The 22,943-nt window shown below is 32.3% G+C and overlaps 1 protein-coding gene across 2 annotated transcripts in view; it reads left to right on the forward strand.

Moving 5' to 3' along the window:
• LOC129221282 (serine/threonine-protein phosphatase 4 regulatory subunit 1-like) overlaps positions 1–22,943 on the forward strand; it is a 230,281-nt gene that overhangs the window by 14,495 nt on the left and 192,843 nt on the right. The window contains exons 3-4 of one of the 2 annotated variants that reach the window (XM_054855739.1): positions 2,435–2,506; positions 10,028–10,196. In XM_054855739.1, coding sequence (XP_054711714.1) covers positions 2,435–2,506; positions 10,028–10,196 — 241 coding nt within the window. Of the gene's footprint in view, positions 1–2,434; positions 2,507–10,027; positions 10,197–22,943 lie in introns of those variants that run through there. The other variant, XM_054855740.1, reaches the window with a different exon arrangement.

A 22,943-nucleotide genomic window follows, 5' to 3' on the forward strand; every position in this document is an offset into this window, starting at 1 on the left:
ATGGCTACATAGTATTGTTTGTAACACTTGTATAAAAAGCAAATTACTGTACTAAAAATGTTATTTTCTTTTTTTCCAATACCCCGGTAGCAGAAACTGCGAGACGCGCGACGTGCGTCACAGATTTTTCAGGGACCTGCAGACAATTTTACAAAAGAACAAAAAGAAAGAAGGAAAAATAAATAAATAAAAGACAAAAAATAAATACAACTTTGCAAAGATCGTTTAGAGATCGTTTTTTGGCCGGAAAGGCGATGGATGCTTTCAGCATTTCAGCTAGAAACATAGTCGCCATATTTGGTCATTCACAAGATCGAAGTAGATATGATGCTTAAGTGCCTAAGTTTTCAAAAACAAAGCAGAATTAGATGTTTTATTTAACTGCAAACTGATGAAAATAACTTAAAATGTGCAGCAAATCGTTTTCTTTTATTTTTTTTCCTGAGGAATGTAAAGTTTTATACTTAAAATTTCACTTTATATTCATTGCTTTGGACGCAAAAGTGCTAAAAGCTTTTCATCTAAAATGTAACCTCATGAGGATTTTTACTTTTAAATTATTTTTTCGCAACAAATTCAAAAATTTATATCTTAATTTTCGGCATAGTCGCCATGTTTGGTCATTTCCAAGATGTTGGTACGCAAGACACTTTAAGTGCCTACGTTTTCATAAACGGAATTGGATGTTTATTGCAATGCAAACTGTTGAAAATTATGCAAAATGTGCCATTTTTTTGGATAATTCTTAATTATTCTCTTATAAAGAGCAAAATTTTATCTTAGAATAATATCTTACCTTCATTGCTTTAGAGGCTAACGGTGCTAAAAACTGACTATTTCATCTAAATCGTAGTTTTTTTTAAGAATTTTGAATTTATTTCCACTTTAATGTAACAAATTCAAAAATCTAATTAGGATCACGCCTTTTTCGTGCAGACGCCATGTTTGGTCATTCGCAAGATGGAAATAGACGAGACTATTACTACCCTAAGTTTCCAAAAACAGAATTTGATGTTTACCTCAATACAAACTATTGAAAATTACATAAAATGTACAATAAATCATGTTTCTTTTTAAATGATTTTCATAAAAAATGTGAATTATTACCTGTGCAGTTGCATTTGCTTTGGAAGCTTTGCTACCAACTAAAACATTTATCTAAAATGCAGTTTCCTGCAACTTCTAATTTATTAACTTATTTATTTCTTCATTTAAAAAAATTGAAAAACCTATTTTAACTTAAATTTTCCACACTTAAATAAATATGTATTGAATAACTGCTTTTCATAGTGCGCAGAGTTCTATTTATTTTTATGAAAGTAGTGAAAAAACTGCACCCCCCCCCCTTTTTTTATACTTTAAAACTCGGCTTAGTGGTAGCCACTAAGTTTTTCAGGCCTAACGGCCACTGACCAGTTGTAAAATTTCTGATTCTTGACCTTTACTTGTGTATTTTATGAAAATTCAAAATAAAACTGATAGTAATGCTGCAGATTATTTTCAACTGTCCAAAATAGTGTCGCAGTCTGGATAAAAAGTTTCTGCTACTGGGTCCAATACTCATTTTTTGTTGACTGCAATATCTGCAGTAAGAAGGAACTATTCATGTAAACGTTGTTAAGTTTCAAAACACATTTTCTTGTGTTTTTTCAAGCTACTGTTAGAGAAATCTATTACTTACATATTGCATCCCCACCTAGGTACTTGAAAAGGGTCGTAAATATCTCCATTTATAAGTACAAAGCGGATTTTCCTATATCACTTAAACCCCAACATTGGAGGCCGGGAGAAGGGAGTAGGCAAGAAAAGGGTACAGTTGAACAACTTGAAGATTGAAATGTTATCAACTTGCTTTTACATGCAATAGTGTCTCATAGCAGTTCTGAGACTCTTACTTTTCACATTACAGAACTAATACAGCAGAAAAAAAATGTCAGATTTTGCATGCTGAAACATGCCAATGTTCCCGTTCGGGAACTTAGAAGTTTGACAGCTTATAGAAAGTAAATTTTTGATCCATTTTTTTTTCTCCGTCATGTCATTAACACAATCCTTATTTATTGCTATTCTGAAATTTCTTAAATATTATGCTTTTTAAAAATATTCTATGAAATTTTTTATTGATCTCCATGAAAAGAGACAAAAACATTTTTGCGAATTTTCGTGGGTTACAATTATTATTGGGGGGGAGATAATTTTCCTTTTATTAAATCAAGTCTAATTTAATAACAAATAGAATTTTTTTTCAAAGCCCGAGGAGCGAAACATTTTTAAAAACAATTTAAATTGATGTCCCCCTTTAGGAACATTTGCACTTAAAAGGTTAAGGCACTTTTGCAGCTCTGATTTTTGAAATTCTACTCAGATAATTATAAAATAAATTGAAATGTGTAAAAATGAAATGTGATGTACTCAAATACATTATTCTTTTTAGGCCTCTCACAAGCACCATCAAAGCAGATTCAAGTAGTTATAAAAGGAACAGTGGAGTCTCAAGATGAAGCTGGTATGTTATAAAGTCTTAATCAAAAGTTAATTTTGAAATTTTAATATTTTCTTATAAAAATATCTTAATTTTTTCCCATTAACAGGGTGGCGACAGATCAGGGAAAAAGTCAGGGAACTTTATTAATCAGGGAAATATCAGGGAATTTTGAAAAAATTACAAAAAATCGGGGGAAATTAATTTTATGAAGAATTTTTTTTTTCTTTACAAAAGTAAGTACTCTAATTCCCTACGCATTTTCTGCCAATTATCTGTTCAAAAAAAAAAAAGTAAAATTAATGAGGAGCGATTATACACTGCCGCATATTTATGCATCTTTTTTCCTCAATGTCAAAGTATTGAATCTTATTTATTAACCACAGGATGAACTTCCTAAGATTGTTTCTGTGTCTGCTAGGTAGTTCATTTTACCTAGCTTGAAATTTCCTTTTACGCTTTCAATGCTACGTAAAATAAACAACCATACAGGCAAAGAGGAAGCTTTCATTAATGCCTGAGCTCCTTTGCCTTTATTCCATTCTCTCGAAGTAATTAGCGTACTGTAATCACGATTTCAAGATTACAGTGTTTTAAACACAGTGTTACAGACACTCTTAAAAAGCACAGAATTTCGTTTTAAAACTTATAAATTCCGTGATTTTAACAAAATAAAAAGAGATTTTATTTAATTACTTCTTAACAAAGTGTATTAAATATCAAAAAATAGGATTCCCATAGCGGATGCAAAGAGATCGCAATTCTCAAAGTGAAGGCATCAAAGGTATAAAAACGACTTGTAAAAGAAATATTTTTGATTTTTTAAATTGCATTTTAGAGTCCTATGATAAACATATCATTAATATCTGTGGACACAGTTGAAGCAAAAATAAAATTAAGCCATTGATTCAGCATTTTAATTTTTGACTCGATAAAGAAAATGAAATTTTGCTTTAAAAACTTGAAATGCGTGTTCTAACAAAAATACTTTTCATTTATTTGCATCCTAATAAAGTGAAGTTAGCTTGAAAAGAGAACAAAATATGATTCTTATATCGGTATGTTCAAAGATTGTATTTTTCAAAATGTAGACATTTAAAGAAAAAAAATGGCAAGTAAAACAGTTTATTTAAAGTTAATCATCCTTGTTAGCATTGAAAAATCAAACCCATATAATTTTCTCCCAAAATAACAGTTAAACATCGCACAGCAACATAAAGTCAAATATTGACAAGCTGGTAAAATGACAAGAATATTTTCTAATCAAAATGGCTATAATTTTGAAGTTGATAACCCTATCTGAAGCTATCATATTTTTTCCCAACCCTTACTATCCCTTTGCAGTTCTTAGTTTATTTTGCAGATATATTATTATTATTGTTCATTAAATAATGAGTGGGGAGAAAAGTGCTTACCAAAGCATTTTCAGAAAAGTTTACAACACTGCTGCTAATTAGTTGTAGTAAAACAAACAAAATTATTTAAGACTAAATTTATTTTCAGCTGTTAATTTCTTTCCAAGAAACAAACAACAAGCATTATATTTATTTGGCAGTAGCAATTATTTATCACTTCCAGGAGCATTGCAAGAATGACCTTTTTTTTTTTTGCAAAATTAGCAGATTTTGTATAAACTGATCCTTCTAATTTGACTTCAAAAAAAGGTTCCAAAAATTATAGGTTTTATCCACCAGAAATATGCATTATTTTGCTTTCAGATTTGCTCTTTCAATAAACTACTCGTGAAATATCTGTTCTTGTTTATCAGAATTTTGTGAAGGGTCAGTTTTGGTTTATCGGGATTTTGTGAAAGGTCCGTTTTGTTTGATTGGGATTTTGTGAAAGGTCCGTTTTGTTTGATTGGGATTGTGTGAAAGGTCCGTTTTGGTTGATCGGATTTTTGTGAAGGGTTCATTGACGGACCCAAATATCCTCTGGCCAGACCATAGGTGCAAGACCTTCCCTCTCAGGACAGATTTCCGTCTTGGACAAAATTTCCGAGACGGAGGTCGGGACGGAAAGAAATTCAATGACTTTCCTTCAGTTTTTAGTAAGAAAAATTGAGTGTTAACTCCTGGACTTTTCCATAACCACGAATTTACAACATGCTTTTGGAGGAGTGGCTTTTAGACTCGCGCCATTTGACTTTTTTTTAGGTAGCTCTGTTATTTCCAACTCACTGCATTGCAAACCACGGAGTTGCTCGCTATTCTCGCTAATTTTTCGAATTGATCGCCTTTCGTCTTCACTTTTCACTTGCTATTTTCGATCATCCTTTGGTTTTTTTTCTCATTTGCGGGGTTTTTTTTTTTTTGCAAACTTTACACGCATAAATGAAAATTATGTGAGCTCTTAAATTGTCTTTCAGTTGAATCTGAATCACCGGTTTAAGTGTGATTGCTGACGGGATGAAATGTTTATGCCACATCAAAGGGCGTCCACCCATACCAGGTAAAATGGGAACTATCAGGGATTTTGAAAATTTTAATGAGAACGGGAATTTTGGAAAAAATCGGAGGCAAATTTCAAGCTGGTTTGAAACCCTGATGGGCAACTGTTCCTGCATTTTTGAAATGTTTCTAGTAAAATATTCTAAGAAATGAAGAATCACTAAGTTCCAATGACTTCCAATCTACTCACTAGAATGGAAATAGGGTGGGGGCGGGGGAGAGAAAGGAAACGAGAAAAATAACGTCAAAATTCTAAAACTGGAGTCTTAAAAGCACAACTTTAAACCATCTTTAATGAATATAGAGGGTGGGGGTACGGAGTTCCCCTCCTCCTTCAAAGCCGAAGTATTCAGAACTCTGCTTTAGGTAATCTTTGAGGGACTTAAGAAGAGGAAACTCGAAGGGCCCCTCTCGATAAATTTTAGAAATTAAAAATTTCTAAAAACTTCGGTGATGAAAAAAGGGAACCACAAGTTTGAGTCAAATTTAGTGAACTTAGGGGAAAGAGTTCGGGGGAGGGTCTCTCTCTCTCCCGAAAATTTCTCTATGCTGAAGTTTTGAAATGCCATTTTGGCTATTTTTGAGTGAGTAAGGACTTTGGGAAATCGGGGGTCTTTCTCGAAACATTTTCGAAATTGGAGTCTTAAAACTTTGGGTTGTCTTTGGCGATGTGGGGAGAGAAGTTGCTCTTTCAATAGAAAAATAAATCTTAAACACAAACTTACACTGCCTTTAGTGGGCTTGCTTCACACAAGGAGAGGGGGTATTCCGCCGCCCAGCCCGAAAAATTTTCGTTTCTGAAGTTTTAAGAACTCTGTTTTGGGCTGTCTTTGGATAACTTAAGTGGGAAGGGAGTCGGAAGCTTCTGTTAAAAATTTTCTGAAATCAAAGTATTAAAACTTTTAGGCGATCATAAGTCATGTATATAGGTAAAGGGAATACTGTTAATTGAAAAAAATTTAGAAACTGAAGCCTTAAAAATTCAAATTAAGGTCATTTGTGGTGAACTTTGAGGAAGGGGTTCGGGAGTTCTCTTACGAAAATTTTTCGATGCTGAAATATTTAAAATGCTACTTTAGGCTGTATTTGAGTGCCTTTTGAGGGACATGATTCGGGGGCCCTACTTGAGTGAGGATTCAGTTCCCCTATTGCTTTTTTTAATTAATGAATATTGGATAGTGTTCCTCATTTAAAAAATACTACTTCACTGAAGCTGTTTTTTTTAATTGTTTTTTTTACCACCTGCTATCATAAAAGAATTCTTTTATAAATGAAGACTGGGGAGAGGGTGCGGGGAATGGTGCCAGTTCATTAATTGTCCATACCCCACCTTTCTTTCTTTTCTGGCTTGTTCGCGCTGTCTTGGGTAGACTTTCCGATCAGAACTGATTTATGTTGTGAAAGTGAAAATCTTAAGTCCCAAGCGATTTTATTGCTGCAATAAAAAGGTTACCATCGGTAAAAAACCAATGGCTTGGAGCCCCGAACGCTTTTACCCCTAACATCGTCCAACATCGTCTAAAATTGCATTTTTGCAACTTCAAATTCGAAATATTGCCGAAGGAGAGTTCTTGAACTCCATCCTTTTGATAATGCATTCAAAACACGTATAAATGTTAAGAAAGACGGAGTAGAATTTCATTTTTAAAACTTTAATTTCAAAATCTTCAAAGCTTCAATTTCAGGGAGAGCCAGCACCCCCCCCCCCCTCTTTCTATAATATTTTTGAAGATAGCCCAATATTGTGATTTTGGGACTATTTGAAAAAATTGATGTAAGAGAGTCCCTGAACCCCTCCTTTCCCGGAACTTCACCAAATCGACCTATCATTGCGTTTTGTGGACTTCAATTGAAAAAAATTCTGGGGGAGAGCCCCCAGACCCCGTTGATGGTTTTTAGGGTTTTTTTAACTACAATATCAAAACCCTTATGTATTACAATTTAAACTAGGTCCATGTTGTTAGAAAAAGTCAAAAGCGAAAAATTCAAAGTAATTTACAGATTTTAAAACTGCCATAGTCAAAATCTACAAACATTTATGCTCATAAAATTTTCCTTAAGCACGCATGTGGGGCGGGGGAATTTTGGAGGCTCAAAATATTTTCCGTCCTGAACACATCACCAACCTTGCACCCATGGGCCAGACCCCTGGTTAGTGTTATACAAATGACTACTTTTGTAGGGTTGTGGGTACTCAGAACAGTGTACTGGAAGAGGCTATAATGAGCAAGGGGGTAGATAGCTTTAAAATGGCCATTAATCTTCATTGGGGACTAATAAATTGACTAGGAACAGCTAGCTGGCTTCAGAGCCTGTTGCTGATCATCATATTTGTATTACAAATACAGATTTCACTTCATGTCAGCATTTCCTTTATCAATATCAAGTAGTTTTTCTTTTTTTTTTAATTTTAAAACTATGATTTTAATGTTTTGAGAGACTCCAACCTTTAAAAACTTTTTATTTCCACTATTTAATTTTATAAATACATTTATTATGGGCAATAAACCTCCACATCACAGATGAGCATCTTAAAATGCACAGCTGATGTTTGTTTCTATAAATGCTGTTACATGCATTTATAACTTACTAACACTCATTTGATTTATATACACATTTACATAAACTTTAACTAATCTTAATTTTTTCATTTTCACTTTACAATATTTTTTAATCAATTTTTATATACATATTTATGTATGCTATTTTTATATTAAAATAGTACTTGATAAGGAAGAATCTATATACAATTATTTGTTACAGTAGAAGACTTATAATGCACACCTTGGGACCAGAGCTTTTGCGTTATACAGGTTTTGGCGTTATATAGGTCATTTCACAAATTTTGAAACTAATATTCAGAATATATGTATTAGCACTTCAGAATTAGTTCTATCTGCATTGAGTATTAAAGCACTAATTATACAACAAATCATTCACAAATAAATATGCTTTACAATTAAAAGAAAGTAAATTATCCTGCACTTCTGCTAGCTTCCTAGTTTGCATAGCAGCTGCATTTTCAAGAGCTGTCTGATATTTTTTCTTTACTGAGAATATTAATTTTCATTTAAAAGTTTTGAATTAAGCTGGAAAGATGAAAAACTGTTTCAAAATTTAATTTTCCTAAAAATTTTTGTGTTAGCAAGGCAAAACAAATGGAACTTAAAACCCTATTTTGTACTTCTGAGTTGTGTGGTTTATAGAGAATTGCGTTATATAGCTTGGCGTTGCAAAGGTATTCTACTGTATTTTCAAAATTTTAACTAAAAACTCATTTTACCGGAAAAATGGACAAAATGGCATTTTGTCCGGGAAGGTTTTTTCTGGGGTGGACAAAATAGGACAACCCTAGATCTCATGCCGTGAGGGGGAGACTGATTCATGAAATTATGACAAGGTAAAGAGAGAGGATGGAAAAAAGTGACATCAGTTTTTATAACAATGTTTATGAAAAATATGACCTGTGACAAGGGGAGGAGTAAGGGGTAGTGTGACACTTTGTGACAAAGGGAGGAAGGGAGTCAAATATGTTGGAAAAAGTGACATTATTTATTTGCAGATCAAAAGTACTCCTTCACTATCATTTTACTCCTCCAAAACTCCTTCATTTTATTTCGGAAATTGAGCACGAACCCTACTCATAACGATTCTATTTTTCTTTACAATCTGAAAAAAAATCATTTTTTTCTTAGTTTTTGGTTTCTTTTTCTTTCTAATCCCCCCCCCCCCCCCCCCCCCCAAGAATTTTCATCCTTCCTACGACATTGCCAGCCTTAACAAACGGGTAACAAAATAAAATGTTGCACATACAACATAAATTACAAAAGATAATACCAAACATAAAGAAATTCTGAAGTTTACTATGAGTTAGTAGTAGGAAGTCAACAAACAGTACAGAGTGCTAAAGGTACTGTCCACAGTGTTATTAAATCAGTGAAATTTGCAGTAAAAATACATAAGTATTTTTAATTATATAATATTTATATAAAAAATAGCACAATATACACTAGTGAATATATCACGTTAAATAATTTGTATGTTTGACTTCTAAAAAAAAATCATAGCTTGCATTGAACATTTGATAGGGGTGGAGGGGCATCTTGGGACATTGTTCACCTTAGGACACCATAAATTTCAGATTTTATTTTGTAAACAGAAATTAATTGTAAACAGATTATTGAACATACTAGTAAAATTTTTATGTACACTAGGAGAAAAGAATTCTGCAGTGTCTGACAATTGTCATGCAGAACATTTAAGTAGCTCCATCTATTTCTATGATTTTCATCAGCTACGGTCTGCATAAATCTATTGCAATCGATGTCCGACCAAAGTTTTTTTTTGTTCTGAATTCTGTTGCCTGATGTATGTCAAAGAAAGTACATTAAGTATGTTTCTTAAAACTTATAAAAAGCAAATATGAGATAGCTAAGAGTTGACAAACGATTTATATTGCATGCTAAGATATCATTCAAAAAGTTTCCTTGTTTGTTTCTTCTGACAAGCTGCTGACTGCAACTTTTTATAGGGTTATGTAAGCGATGTTACTCAAAGTAGAATAAAATACATCCAAACTTGTTCTTATGCAGTCCTTTTTTGTGCAGTATATTAAAATTTCAATCAGATTGGGATTTAATTGAAGAAATTATTTTTAAAACGAGTACGAGGTAGTAACTTCCAAGTGACGACATAAGCACCCTGATGGAAAGTCGCTGACCTCCCAACTATTTCCTTATTCGGGAAATTTTGTCCGACTACTCCGCAAAAATTATCATTTGGTTTATTTTGATTTCGTTTAAATATTACAATTTTGTAAGTTTTTGGTTTATTTTCTATGTGAGACTTATGTGGATTTGGTTATTTTCTATGTGACCCTATCCACCTCATAAAATCTGTTTAAAACTGTGTTGCGAAAGCAACTTTTTAAAGTTACTCGGAAAGTTTCGAACAACATTTTTTATGCGGTCTCTTTCCACCGCATAAAAGCTGGTTTTGGTGTATAATGCAATTTTATTTAAAAATGAATTAGTTTAACATTTTATGTATTGCTTTGTTAAACTAAATTTTAATGTCATGCATTTTTCTGTTAAAGAAAGTTCTGAAGAAGTAAATGACCTTGAGAAAGATAACAAGATGACGCTAAAAACTGAAAGTGAGGCTGACCCCTTTAACATTGAAGAGCTATTTTGCCATCCAGATGACCTATTGCCCCCTGTATTAAAATTGGAGAAATATGCCACCAGTGAAATGGTATTCAACAGGTTAGTACTTAAAAAATTCTTATTGCATGATTGATTGCCGAGTTGATTATTTAAAAAAAGAAAACTGTAGGTAATAAAAGAAATGCGCTTAGAAAACAAAGTTATTTTAGAAAGTAAAAGATAAAAAATGTTGAGGAAGAATCTTAGTTCTTTCAAAAAGAAATCTTTTAATCCAAAATTTCCCACAGTTGCAGATTATTGGTTAAACACTGACTTTCCCCTCCCTCCTCTTTCTTGCATTCATCCTTTTTTTCCCCTTTTTTAGCTCATCTGAAAGGAAGAAATGCTATGTCTCAGCCTAACCCTCCAAAATCATTACATAGCATCTGAAATTTTGTTTTCAGGGCTTCAGTTTCAAAAAGTTTCCCTTGTCTGTCCTTATATCACCAAAGAACTGAAATTGGTTTTTAAAGCCACAATTTGGAAAATTTAAGGGATAGAACCTCTGAACTTCTTAATTAAATTAGGGATGCAACAAATAGTCATTTGGCCGAATACCGAATATTTGGCCACGGTCAAGTCTGAATTTGACTATTCGGCCGCCGAATAGTTAACTTGTTTTTGTTTAAAAACAAAGCACAGGTTGTATTTAAAGCACATTTCTGTGCATTAAACAGCTGAAAATACTATATCACAGCATAAAAAAAGTTTGAGCAAATTAACTATTTTTTGAAAGCATTAGCATTAATTTAAAAATATTCGCCCCTATTCAGCCGAATAATTACTAAGAGAAGGGCAGGGGTGATTGTGTTCCGGTATTTTACCGGATTTCCGGTATTTACATCTTGATTTCCGGTATCTTCATCTTCGAAAATACCGGAACCATCCTTTATTTTCAAAAAAACCCACTTTTGTAAAATTTAAGTCGATGTTTAATGAAACGCCGAAAGTCCAAATTGAAGACGTTTCGTTTGGTATAAAGCGTAAGCTACCGTCATGTTTTGCAATCTCTATGGTAATTATTGAAGAACAGCTGGGGTGAGAGATGGAATAAAGGCTAGATAAGAAGAGAAAGGAGCGTTACTTGATATTTTCCCCCTTAATATTTTCTTTTCAAGATGTCTAATATCGTTTCTCTGTTGTATATCTTAATATGCAGATGATGTAACTAGGGTTGCCCATTCCCCCGACTGCGATGGCACCCCTCAATTTTATCAAGCCCCCTTTTCCCTCAAGAATTGCCACCAACTAATAAAAAGACTTAAATTCTTCTAAATTAATTTCTCCAAAAGTTTCTGTGGTCTGCTTCATGACCCCCCCTCCCCTCCCGACACAAACACATGAAAATCCTTGCTGAAACTATATTATTAGATTAAATTGCTAAAATATTTATTCACCAAGATGGCCTATGGCTTTTCTCTGTTGTAGATGCTTATGTAATAGGTTTTACAGTCCCCCCCCCCCCATTAAATGTTGAATTTAACGACTTATATATATCGAAAATATCGATATTTGGAGAGCGATATATCGTGGCATTAAAATTCGGATATCGCCTAGCCCTATTGCGCAGTGATCATAATATATTCTGCTCCTTTTGCCCCAAACTTATTTAATTCTGAAATATTTATGCACTTTTAGAAAATGAATCTAATAACTGGTTAAGGATTCAGATACAATGGAGGAAAATAAAACATTCTTTGAAAAATTTTTAGAAATGAGAAAAATTAAAAGAATTTAATTCTCTTCATGCACATGGACATATTAAGTCCAATTAAAACTTCGAGTTTTAGCCCCAACAAATAATTATGTATATAAATAATGTGTGCATACACGTAATGTGTATATGTATGCCTATCAAAACACTTTTTCTTCTTGGAAAAAAGTTCAGGTATTTTTTCATGGACTCACAATCACCCCTGGAAGGGGGGGAAACATTTTTTCAACAATATTTACTGCTAATGAACAAATTGCTCTATGTTATTCAAAATGGCCTTTTGGTTCACCTGTATATTTACAAATAATCTATGATGAATTTCACGCCAATTGGCTTGCCCATGTTTCGGTTCCACGTTATGATAACTTGGTAATTTACTCGTCCATCTTATGATAATTTTGCTTGGGAAAATGTTCTTAAAATTGGAATAGGAAAAGAACAAAATCAGATTTTCGAAAATTCGCTTTGTGGTGCACTAGCAGGGTTTGTACGCCCTTTGAAAAACCTTGAAAAGTGCTTGAAAAAAAAAGTCCTCTCTGGCAATGCTATTGAACTTGGGTATTTTAGTTTCTTCCCATAAAAGTTAAAAGCACTTATGAAAGGTTTTTTTTTTAAAGTATTAATTTGCTGATTCTAGAAAATATACAAACCTCTGACTGCTGCAACCTTTGAAAAACCTCAAAATTAAACCTCTTAGTATCTGCTTCTCTTTATGATCAAACTTTTCAAACATTTTCAGAAAAACTTTCAACGCAGTAGATCTTTCATCAAAGCGTCTCCTGTTGTAGAAAAAGCAATTTTGTTTTCCTATACTTTTTTGTATTATTGCCTTATTTCTATGTGTTTGTAGTAAATGAAATCTGCATACAATATTTTTAGTACAAATTTATGATATTGCCTTGAAAACAAAATTTTTTACCTTGAAACGTACTTGAAAAGTGCTTGAATTTTTTTTCTGCCTAAAGGGTATGAACCCTGACAAGGTACATATCATACAATTGCAGACATTACAAAGGAGGTCTTTGAAAATGTTGTAAAAGGAATCTTAATAGTTATGTCTGGACAAAATTTTGTATTTTAAAGTACAGTCAAGTCCCAACTTAGTCTAGGGATGCGTTCCAAGATTCCTCGCGTAAGTTGAAATTTCGTGTTGTGGAAAAATATATGTATACAATTTTTTTAGAAGCATACCACATTCTTTTAGGCACTTATAAACACCCCTTAAACTGCTTTTCTTACATAAAAAACTGAACTTTTACTGTATTTAAAAATAAAAACTGTTTTATTCAACATGAAATACTTTAAGATGCTCAAAATGAATGATCAATGGGAGGGAAATACATAAAACAACACGGTATGCACAGTATGTAGTAGTTATAAAATGTTGCAGTATAATAGTACTGTACAGTAGATCTTCCGTGCTAAGCACAGATGTGGTATCTGCACATTTTATCAAAATTGAGTTATTGTCACCAGTTGGTTCTTAGTAATTTAATTTACCTAAATGTCAAGTTTTTTGGCGATTTGTGAACGCGAAATATTAAAAAAATGTTTAAGAAAAAAGTCGTAACTGCGCAGTTTGCGGAGTTTGCTAAGGCAATTTGAACGTAAGTGACAAATACTAAGTCTTTAAAGTGGTATCTGCGCAGTTGCCACTTTTTTCCTTAGTAATTTGTAGATACGACTTTTATACCTTAGTAAAGCATCATATTTAATAAAGTAGCAGTTTATTGTAACACAGAATATTAAAATTAGTTTACCCTTGAATAGTTGATACAGGTTGATAATAAAAACTAATACAACTTTACATAATTGTTAAAGTAAATATTCATGCAAAAAAAAAAAAAACGCATTTCATTCTACGGCCAGTAATATTTTTATTTAAGTATCGTCTGCTGCCAAAATTATCTTCATGCTCGGTAAAAATGAATCTAGAAAATAAAACATTATAAAAAACACATTGTTTGAATATAAAAAACAGAAAATTGTTATGGTGGTGTCCAGAGTTTTGAAAATAGTATCTTTCAGAAGGCAGATTCTGTTAGATTTGTATTAACAAAATAAAGCGAAACAACTAAGTCCAATGAAAGCAGATGTTTTCAGTTTTATTTAATGATACATTCAGCCTGTTTTACTAAGCTATTTTTGTCATATCTGTGCAGATACCCCTAAAAATGCCTAGTAATTGTCACTTACGGTGAAAATAACATAGTATATGAAACGGTTTTGAAAAGAAAATTTGTCGTAACTACATTTATTAATTTTAAATTAAGGTTTTTACAAAAATACTCCCTTACGGTTTTTAGATAAGTTATTTACGAAGCAACTACCGCAAATTGAGCATTTAATTAAGTCACAAATCAAAGAAACGAGATGTAAAACTTTAATCGAGATGTAAAACTTTAATGGTCAATTTCTCATTTTGAGCTCTACTGCAGATACAACATCTGTGCTTAGCACCGCAGAGATACAGTAACATATTAATGAATTAAAAAATGGAGATAATGATCATTTATGCTCTATGATCAGATCGTTATTCTTATCTAAAACGTTTTCAAATACGGTTGCTTCGCCTTTTCTTTTATAACATTTCAATTTGGGGCAACAGCCCCTCTTCCTGATCTCTTTAATCCACAATACAAGAGCAGCTTCTATTTTCATAATATTTTCTTTGCTAGACTGCTCTGCAAGCTTAGGTATTAAAATTAAGTTCTGAAATTTTACGGATATCATTTTGTTTTGACTTAGTACGCATGGAAGATTCACTCATATTCATTGTCGCGCTACCTTCGACGTTTTGTAGTTGTTCCAGCATCTCAAGAATCTTAGCCCTTTCTTTAAATTTTATTAGAAACTTTTTTTTTCTTCCAATCTAAGGTACCATCATATTTCATTAACTTAAATATTGAGAATAAAAAAAAAAATAAATGAAGGATGCTGAGTGGTTATTTGATGCACTAACAAATCAATGTGTAGACTAGTTTGGTGTGGGAATTTTCGCTGTCAGTGATGTTTAAAGGGATGTAATAACATTCATGAAATCAATATTTAGTAGCCAATAATGGAGCCGATACTTCCTCTTAAAAATTTTGTGTTGTGCATGGGTGCAAGACCTTCCGTCTCAGGACGGATTTCCGTCCTGGAGAAAATTTCCGAGACGGAGGTCGGGAAGGAAAGAAATTTGACGACTTTCCTTCAGTTTTTACTTAAAAAAGAAAAATTGAGTGTTTAAAAAATATGCTTTAATTACTGAACCGTTCCATAACTACGAATTTACATCGACACTCTCTCGATTTTCAACCATGGGCTTGTTTTGTTTGCTACTTGCTTTTGGAAGGAGTGGCTTTTAAACTCTCTCCATTATTTCCAACTCACTGCATTGCAGACCGCGAAGTTGCTCATTATTCTCCCTGATTTATCTAATTAATCGTCTCTATTTGAAAATTTAGCCTTTTCTCTTTCCGTTTTCGATCATCCTTTCACTTTTTTTTTTTTTCAAAAGTCTTAGAGTTTAATCTAAACCCCCGATTGAGAGTGATTGCTGACGGGTGAAATGTTTACGCCACAACATAGCGCGTCCACACACCAGGCAAAACGGGAACTATCAGGGACTTTAAAGATTTTAGTGGAAATGGGAATTTTGGAAAGACTAGGGAAGTTTTCGAGCTTTCTTTGAAACACCGATGGGCAACTGTTCCTGCATTTTCAACATGTTTCTGGTAAAAATCCATTCTGGTAAAAATCTGGTAAATTCCATAAAGTTGAACAAAGCTAAACCATGATGCTTGATACAAACAATGTAACTACCAGATGTAAATACGCGAATTTAAATGCAAAAAAAAAAAAAAAAAAAATTCTGAGGATTTTTTTTCTTCAGGTTTTCTCCAAGAAAAAAAAATTTTCCCCACAGAATTCCCCTCAAAACCCATTTCCCTAAAATTTCTCCAGAGAGCACAAGATTTCCCCAAAATGGGGGAAATTTCCCCCAATCTGGCAACACTGGCCATTTCGCGTAAGTCGAATTGCGTTATAGTGGTAGTCGACTGTATAAGAAAAATAAAAGTTTTTTGAGTCTCTTTATTTAAGTTATTCATATAGTATGGCTTACGAGTGTATTATAATTACAGTGAAGCACTGTTAATACGTTTCTCTTTTATACATTTTTATCAATTATACGTTTTTAAAATTGGTCCCTGCAAAGTCTAATACACATTAACCAATACCTATTATGTTTTTTGTTTGTACGCTTTTTCATACAGTCCCTTCAAAGACATATAAACAGTGCTTCACTGTACTTTAATAAGATAAAATAAGTATCAACCCTTCCTAATATGTGAGGGGAAAACTATTTTGTATGTTTTTTTTCGGGGGTAATTTTGTACAGATATCTCTTAGTAACCATTCATTTATGTACAACATTAAAAATGACAATGCACTGGATAATGAACCTGACAATATGTTATAGGCTGACTTCATTAAAAATATTCAATAAACTTGATGAATACAAATTAAAATGTAAAACTTTCAACGCAAAGTGACAAACAAGCTTTTTTTTAAAAAATTATTCGGCCAAGGCCGAATAGTAAGCTAGGTATTCTGCCCCCGCTGAATATTCGTTGCATCACTAAATCAAATCACTGAAGAACTTCTCTTAGAACTTAGATTTCATAAAATTTCCAGTGAAGAGGTTCAAGAACATCTATCTCCCTAACATCCTTGAAAGATTGTCAACCATTACATTTTCCAAATGTGGAGGCAAATCGATTTGAGTCTCTGGCCCAAATAACTTCCCGTACATTAAATCAAGGAGCATGGACGTTCAATGCAGCCAAATCCGGACCAGGGAAACATCATTAAATTGAGGAAATCGTTAAATCGAATTCATACTGTATACACCTTTTTTCTTCTCTCTCAGGCACAACTTCTCTCAGTTTTTGACCTTCCAACAGCCCTGTGTGTGTTTGTGATTGATTCTATTAGATTTAATGTATTGATGTAATGTATTGACGTAATGTGGGAAAAAAATTCTAAGTGTCCCTAACACTTTTCTGGTTGCCCCACCACTGGCTCTAATATACTCTTCAAATGGATAGGTCAATGACATAGTAAAATGTTGCAAATTATGCTCTCATTTTAGGAAGGAAAAAAAAAGGTTTAATTTTTCATTATTAAGAACCATACTGCTGTGGGGGGGATAAAGGGCAGTGATTACAAATTTTTCTTTTTTCCGATTTTGCATTTTCGTCATCTCTTGTATGTTAGCTTTATTGTACAAGCTTGCTTATTTGGTTTGCCCAAATAAAGCTAGAAAAATTCTAATTCCGAAATTTCTCCATTGCTAATATTTAATTCAAAACGCATTTCTTCAAATATCTTAAACTTGTTTCTGCAGATACTGCCATTTACCTGCCGAAGAATGCACAGCACTCGTATAGTTCTCCATGCCTATAGCTAAATTGCTAAATGTACAAGCAATTTCTCACCCCTTTAATAGGCAATAATAGCAATTTTATGCAAAATTTGAGCTTAAAAAATTAATTACAAAAGAACATTCGAATTTTAAATAAAACCCAAAAAAATGGGGTTTTAAATATTTTTTTCAATGTAAATACCCTTTGTTACAATATATCACTAATTTGGATTATCACACTTTCTTATTGTCTCCTAAAAAATTAAAAATAATAAAACATAGCTTTCAATTTGAGAAGATGAAGTGAAAATGTTGTACTACCCTGGAAAAGTCTTTCTTATATTAATGAACAAACTAGGATGTTTTTATTCTTCTGAATTCACTTCAGAGCTGCAAATTAAGATTCTTAATTCACCAAGAAAGAAAGGAAATATTTCTCAGGTATTTTCATTAAAAAAAAAATAATTGTTTAGATATTTTCTTTTTTATTGTCATTTTTATATGATTATAAGCTAATTTTTTACGACCTCAGTTGTGTAGCGCTTTGGATTTTATCACACTTTTTTGTTGTCTTTAGCCACATATAACGAAGGATATCTGTGTATTAATCTCCACAGCAATCATGACCTTCAATCATGAAACGCTTTTTGAAAAATGGCATGAGCTTTTCAGAGATTTGATAAATACTTCGTACATCGTCGCTTTGTTGGATATGTATTTTAAACCTGAGTTTTCTAGCTTCAGTGAAACTTCTATGAGCGACTACTTCCATTAACGTCCAATTTTCTTTGGCACAGAATCAATATTGAATCAATTTTAAAAGTCCTCTAGGAAAAAACCATGGAAACCTCTTGCAACGGCCGAAAATTTTCACTCGGTATCTACAAATGAAGGAATTTTCAACTAGAGAAAAATAAGGGATAAGGAAGTAAGGACACGCATCAATCTACTCTTGTTAATGAAAGTAGAAAGAAACCATAATAAGGGGGGAGGCGGATAAAATTTATTCTTGGGGTTTCAAATGAATTCTTTGCATACGTGATGCTCCCTTCATTCAGAGTTCTAAACTTACAAAAAAGAGGGCGTAGTTTTTTACTTTCTTAGGACTCGAAGGTGACAGATATACAGTTAACCCGAGTTTATCTTGGTTAATTTGTTCCAGACTTCACCACGATAACTGAATTTCCGCAAAATAGGATTCTGTGTTTATAAACCGAATATTTTCGTAATTAGAGGGCATAAAACTTACTGACGACAATTTAAGTAGGTTTTTAACATAGTTAGATCCCCACAGCACCCTCATCCAACATTACATTTGTATTACTTAATATATTGCACAAAATATGAGAAAACGAGATATATTAGACGGAATCGATATCACATTAATTATTGGGAAATAAGTACACACACACACACACACACACATGCAGTTCTTACACACTAGTATACTAACCTATGAAAATAGCTCAACTTCAACTTGTTCAATGATGAATTAATCTCCAATTAGTGACCGTATGTGCCCCCTTTCTTCCTCTACATTTATCCTCATCAAAGGTATTAGGCATACAGCTTAAAAAGCTAATAGTACATTGTTGAACACTATTAGAGATGTATTTTATCCCCTAGTAATAATACAGTGATTTATACTTTGCAGTTAGCGTTTAAGGTTAAATTGAGATAAACTTCCTTTGGCGATTTTAAATCTCCACTCTCTCAACTAGCACAACTACAGTTCCTAAAAGGAGCTTACCTTACTTAAAAGACAATTTTTATAATTCTTTTGTGAGAAAAAGTTTACCCGAGAACATAAGGCTGAATATCACATAAATGTGCCTTTTGAAAAATTTATTATTTTTATTTTCAAAATCAATATTTCTTTTCGAATTTTTGCACATAAGTCTGTACATGCCTCTTGAACAAAATCTGAGCTTGGCAGAGATTGATCATGATTGAAAAAAATTTTATTAAAAAATTTCAATAAGATTTCATAATTTTAAATATCAATTACAATCATTATAAAGAAAGATTTTTTTGCATTGAATTTATTAAAAAACATCATATTGATCATATCTAATAATTGTTTTTCAATTTTATATTTAAAAAAAAAAGCATAATTAAAAAAAAATTAATTTTAAAATTTATTTTTGAAAAATGTACACTAAATCAATGTCTATCATTAACTACACATCTTACAACTATTTCCTGAAAATTATTAGCGTATTTGCGTTAAATCTTTTATTATTGAATTTAAAAGACGTCAAAGAAGGCGTCACTGAAATGACAAAGTTTATAGGACTTACTAATAACACAAGAACATATCAGAGAAACAGTCTAAATATTGTGAAGAGAATGGAAATGAACAATATTGAGAATAGCAACAATTTTGTTACATTAAAACACATTTAATTTACTATATTTCAGCATTGAATGCTTCAAAAGCAGTTTGAACAATTTTAAAATCCTTTTCCTGCAGTTTAAAGTATTGTGTTGATGCAGGTTCTGGAGAACTCATAATTTTACACAAGATATGAGGAATGTGAATTTTCTTACCCATCCATAATTGTTTTACCCATCCTAAAAATAACAAAGTGTGAGTAATTTATGCTTTTTCCTAAAATTCTAGTTCTGTTTTAACTGATAAATGGAATAAAATTTTAATTAAAATTTTTTTAATTGTTTAATTATTTATGTTTATTATTCATCACTCATTTCATTAGGTGGCTCTACTAGGCTATATTTTCTGAGATTTACAGTGTGTGTGTATATTTAATACCTCATAGAAATCGCTCATATTTAAAAGCCACAATAATAAGAATAAAACAACTGTGCTATTTTAATTATTAGAATAATCAAGTTCTTGAACAAAATAATTACGTTAAAAAATTACGTTAAAAAAAATCTGCTAACCTGAAAATATAAAATGTAGCGATTTTTATTTATTTTAATTTATTCTGCCGAATTTCAGCGTTTGTGACAATTTCTAAAACTTTGAGAAAAGAAATTGAGCAAACGTGAACCCTGTGTCGAAAATTACAGATTCAATTTTCAAAAAAAAAAAATTCCTACAAAAAATCTTTTTGATTTTGTCCAATCCCAAAATAACAAAAATGCAGCAAATGTCATTTTTGTGACTACATGGTCATTCATGGTGATGGCAGCCATTGTCTCGAAAATGACGAATCCTCAAAAATTCGTTCCGTGAGGAAAAGCATGCTTGAATTAAGCCTTTTTGGACAACTTACGTTCTTCTAGTCTACATACTACATCAAAATAAAAATTCATTCTAAGTTTTATATTAATCTTTTATGCTTTTACAGGCATCTCGAAAATGACAAGCAATAAACATATGCCCAACTTTTAAACAATAGAAATCACGTTAACACTTATCCGATATCAAATTTTCTTCTGAAAATTACCGTAATTAAAAAGAAAAAAACTTTTATTTCTGAAAATAAATGTTAGTACTATAAGAATAAGCAATTTTTATTATTATTCTTTAATTTTTGTTAGAAGAAACCATACCTTACAAGTACTCATTTCGGCTTGGATACAGTCGCGAAAATGACGTTTTCGAGGTTTAAAATTTTTTAAAAAATATTACCGTTGCTATAAAATTATATTTTGCGATTTACTTGTTTTTAAAACAGTATTTCTAGTTAATAAAAATAAATTTTTACAAATACACTTGCTTAATGCCAGTAATAAAAGCCTGAAGCACTAAAATGCACGTTTATATGATAACCAGCCATAAAGGCTCATTGCTATAATTGGAAAAAAGAAAAAAAAACAGAAACCGTGATGTTGTGAAACCGCGTAAGTCTAAGCTCGAAGTAGCGAGGAACGACTGTATATCTCACTGCAGGTTAAAAGTCTCTGTCTGTCATTGAGGAATGACGAATCCTGAAGATTGATATGAATAGAACTGAGACATTCCTAGGTCAATAAAGTGATCGGAATCGATATTTCGTTCACTTGAACAGTTGAGAAAAAGTAGACTCATGCGTGGAATCTAAGGCTGATGATTGCAGTAATGATTAAGACATTAATGATTTATTCTTGCAGCCAGGCTCGGCTCCAGGGGTAGGCAATTTTGGGGGCCGCCTGGGGCGGCTAATTTTGAAATTGAAACTTAAAAAAAAAAAACTTTTCTGTTTTAGTGCCATAAGATATACAGCTTTAATGTGAAAAGAAATAATAATATAGAGTGTACCAGTGCTTAAATATGTAAAACATAGTTTGGAATTCAACTAGAAATTCAGTTTACTTTGAGTGGCGGCAAACTGCGGAATTTAAAAGTCTTTTAAAAATATTAATAAATGTTTCAGTGCCACAAGATGCGCAACTTTAATGTTAAAAAAGATAGTTTGAAGAGTGTACCAGTTCTTGGGTATGCAAAACCCTGTTTTTAATTTAACTAGAAACTCACTTTAATTTTAAGGGCGACAAATTACTTGATTTGTTTATCTGCTAGCTGCGTTGCCTGACTTTACCCAGTCTACATCGAAAGTAAAAGTTATGTCAAGTGCCATTGCGTGTTCAAGAATTGGAATTAACTAATAAAAAGAAAAAAAACTAAAATTTCCCGTCAAAATAATGATTCTTAAATTTTGTTAACGGTAAATCTTTTAAGTCCTGAATAAATTAAATGCGACCTTTCATTAATGCAACTAAAATCCTTGATTATCTTTTGCTGGCAGTACAAAAAGAAAAGCCAAAGAAATATACAAAAGACTAACTTTTTACCTTAATGCAAAAGCAAGAATTTTATTTGCTCACAGTCAAAGAAAAAAAAGGCAACAAATTAAAAATTATTTTATTCACGGTTATTTAAACTGAGCTCGTTGATAAACGATGAATTTCCTATTTGATACAGATGTTCCATTACGCTTAAAAACGCTTATAACTGTTCCCATTGATTTTGCAGACTTAGTTTTCTTGCAATTCGAAGGAAGTAAATCAACTTGAAAGATATTTTTTGCGGGCTTTCGAATGAGACCTAAATCAAGAAAATGGGACAATTATTTCAGGTAGAAAGGGTCATTTAATGCCATTTTCGGGTCCTAAAATTGAAATTCGGACGGTTCGGTACTTTTTTGGCGTACGAAACCCCCTACATTCCTTTTCGGGTGCCCAAGTACCTCCCTACCCAATTTGTTCGATATTTGACTTTAACTGTGATTTTGTATAATGAACATATAAGCATAGATACACACATGGAAAAAAGGGCACATGTGAACATGGTTTGCTTTACTACAGTAACGTCAAGCAAAAAATCTTCATAATTTCTCAAGTAATGGCAGTTCCAGTCCTACTTCTAGGCCTAACTTTTGGAGCAATGAGCCAGTTTATGTTTCTCGTGGTGACAGCTTCTTTGTATTAGCTGGTGTTGTGTAATTTTATTGCTGTCTTCTTCAAGTGAAAACATATTTTAAACAAACTAATAAGCTACACCTAATTATTGCAAACCATTATATGAATATTCAAGCAAATTTATGACAATTTTAAAATTTTCAAATTAAATTCAGAATACTTTATTTTTAAAAAGAAGTTCTAAAGTAGATGACGAGGCACTTGTGAACACAACATGTAGGGGCACATGTGAACGGTTTCCATATCCTCTCTGTAATATAAATATTAGTGTGGGGTCATTATAATTATGAAAAATGGTGCAAAGGTTTATTAT

This window comes from Uloborus diversus, chromosome 4, assembly GCF_026930045.1.
Source record: "Uloborus diversus isolate 005 chromosome 4, Udiv.v.3.1, whole genome shotgun sequence".
NCBI lineage: Eukaryota > Metazoa > Arthropoda > Arachnida > Araneae > Uloboridae > Uloborus > Uloborus diversus.